Raw genomic sequence first — 2,257 nt, 5'->3', positions numbered from 1 at the left:
GAAGAAGAACCCCATGGACCAGGATAGGTTGGGGACGGAGCTGTTGGAGAGTAGCACAGCAGAAAGGGACCTGGGGATGTTGGTGGCAGCAATGCCCATGAGGCAGCAATGTGCCCTTGAGCCAAGAAGGCCAACGCCATCCTGGGCTGGATGAGAAGGGGTGGTTGGAGGGCAGAGAGCTTCTCCTGCTCCTCTGCTCTGCCCTGCTCACACCACAGCTTCAATCTTGTGTCCAGTGCTGGCCCCAGGAGGAAGGAGCCAGGTTCTGCTCTGGGATGGCCAATGCCAGGACAAGGGGCAATGGTCCCAAGCTGGAGCACAGGAGGTTCAAGCTGAAGATGAGGCCAAACTTTGTGAGTGTGAGGGTTATGGAGCATGGCCCAGGCTGCCCAGAGAGGTTGTGGAGTCTCCTTGTGTGCAGACACCCAAAGCCCTGGCCGTGTTCCTGTGTGACTGCTCTGGTGCTCCTGCTGTGGCAGGGGGTGCACTGGGGGAGCTTTCCAGGGCCCTTCCAACTCCCAATGTTCTGGGATTCTGTGATAGCACGCTCGTAGATTCTTCATATGCATTTTGAAAAAGAAAGAAATAAGGCATTTACAGAAGAGCAAAATCATTAAATACCCACAAAAACTTCTGAAATAAATCTAAAGCAGCTGCTGTAAATCGATGTGGCTCCGCTGATCTTCAGAGAGTTTCATACAGTTGGGCAATCTGAATGCCTGTCTTAACTTCATTGTCATGAAACGAGAGCTAAAATCAAACACATTTTCCTAATTTTCATTTTTGCAATAGAAGTGTGGAGCAACGTGAAGGAAAAAAAAGGAGGCTTTTGAGAAAGAAAGAAACACAGCTCAGAAACTGCATATGAGGCCGTGTTTGATCAGCAAGATGATGATGAAATGGTGATTTACAGATGTGTGGGTGAACCCACATCTGCTCCTGACCTGCTTAACTCTCCCTTGGAAGAAATTGCTACATTTAGTGGTTAAATTAACAGAAAGTGGAATATGCAATGCAATGTAATGCAGAGTGGACAATATGGCCTGTAAAACTGGCTAAAAAAACCCGATGTTCTGTACCTCCAGGTCTGAGGAACGAAATAACAGCGGTTCTGGACTGCTTGTCGTAGCTCACGCTTTCCACTTCTCCTCCTCCTCCCTGTTCGGATTTGTAGAAATTCAGCTCTAATTTGTCTCTCATCCAGTCTTCGGGAATGTTTAGCTCAGGTACTTCTGAAACGTTGATCTTCCTTCCGGAAATGGTGACATGGAGCTAAAAAGATAGGATTTTTGTGCGTTTTGTGACTGAAAACATCCAAAAAATGAACCAAAAGCTTTGTGCCTTTAGAGTTTCAGTCGATTACCTGAAATTTCATCCCCATTTCAAGTGTAAAAGGCTTCACCCTCACGTCTGCTACTTTGTTGTCCAGGTTCACAGCATGCTTACCCATTCTGACCAGTCTCTGGGCAACTAAGGAAGACCACAAGTTTTCAGATAGCAAAAGCCTTATTTAATCCTTATAAACCCAAAACTATTCCCCAGGCTCTTAAAAATGTCTCTTCCCAGCAGGAAGCAGGCAAGTCACAGACTGAACCATCCCTCACATCCACCCCTCATCTGATGGGTCCACAGTAAAGTACTGCCCAGGGTAAAGAAAAGAACCAAATTACGCTGTCGAAACATTTGAAGTCACCCTTGACAATTCTTGAAACATATTCCCAATTTCAAATGTTTGTTTGTATTAGCTGAGAGCAGAAGTCTGGAAATCCAACACAAACATCCCAGAATTATTTTCTACCGATTGTATCACAGTAGTGAAAGGCTCTCAGTCTACTCTTTGTTGTTATTTTTTCCCAAAAAAAAGGTAAATCTTTAAATTTTACACCTAAAATAAGCATCATACCTTCCTCATCCTCAAAAGTCAGCAGCGCCTGGTGTTGGTTCAGCCCAAACGGGATGTTTGTAGTCACACCAAAAACACAGTGAGTGTTCATATCTGCGTAACCATCCCTCACGCTTTCCATGTGAGTGAACTTGACTTTCATTTCTGCCACCTTTTTTTTAACCTGGTACTTTAGAACCAAGATAGGAAAAGAAGTAATTTATGTAGTTTACCGCAGGACAGAAAAATGAGCAGCAGTCTTTCCTTTTACAAGGTTAACAGTCAAGCAGATTTAAGTCTGCAGTATAACTCTTTATAAAGATCTTAATAAACATCTTTATCACTGCTCTGGATGAGGGGACTGAGTGCTCCCTC

General features: G+C 44.6%; 1 protein-coding gene across 1 annotated transcript; it reads right to left on the bottom strand.

Annotated features, from left to right (window-relative positions):
* Positions 1–1,079: 1,079 nt before the first annotated feature.
* NMI (N-myc (and STAT) interactor) lies at positions 1,080–2,072 on the bottom strand (the record flags this gene model as incomplete). The annotated part of the gene is made up of 3 exons (XM_010180802.1): positions 1,080–1,272; positions 1,364–1,470; positions 1,904–2,072. Coding segments are annotated over 3 exons (469 nt in total), but the record flags the coding sequence as incomplete, so codon positions are not given.
* Between the last annotated feature and the right edge of the window lie 185 nt (positions 2,073–2,257).

This window comes from Mesitornis unicolor, unplaced genomic scaffold (genome assembly GCF_000695765.1).
Source record: "Mesitornis unicolor isolate BGI_N332 unplaced genomic scaffold, ASM69576v1 scaffold54153, whole genome shotgun sequence".
Taxonomy (NCBI): Eukaryota; Metazoa; Chordata; class Aves; order Mesitornithiformes; family Mesitornithidae; genus Mesitornis; species Mesitornis unicolor.
Note: the sequence above shows the minus strand (reverse complement) of the source record. Positions and strands in the feature narration are given on the sequence as shown.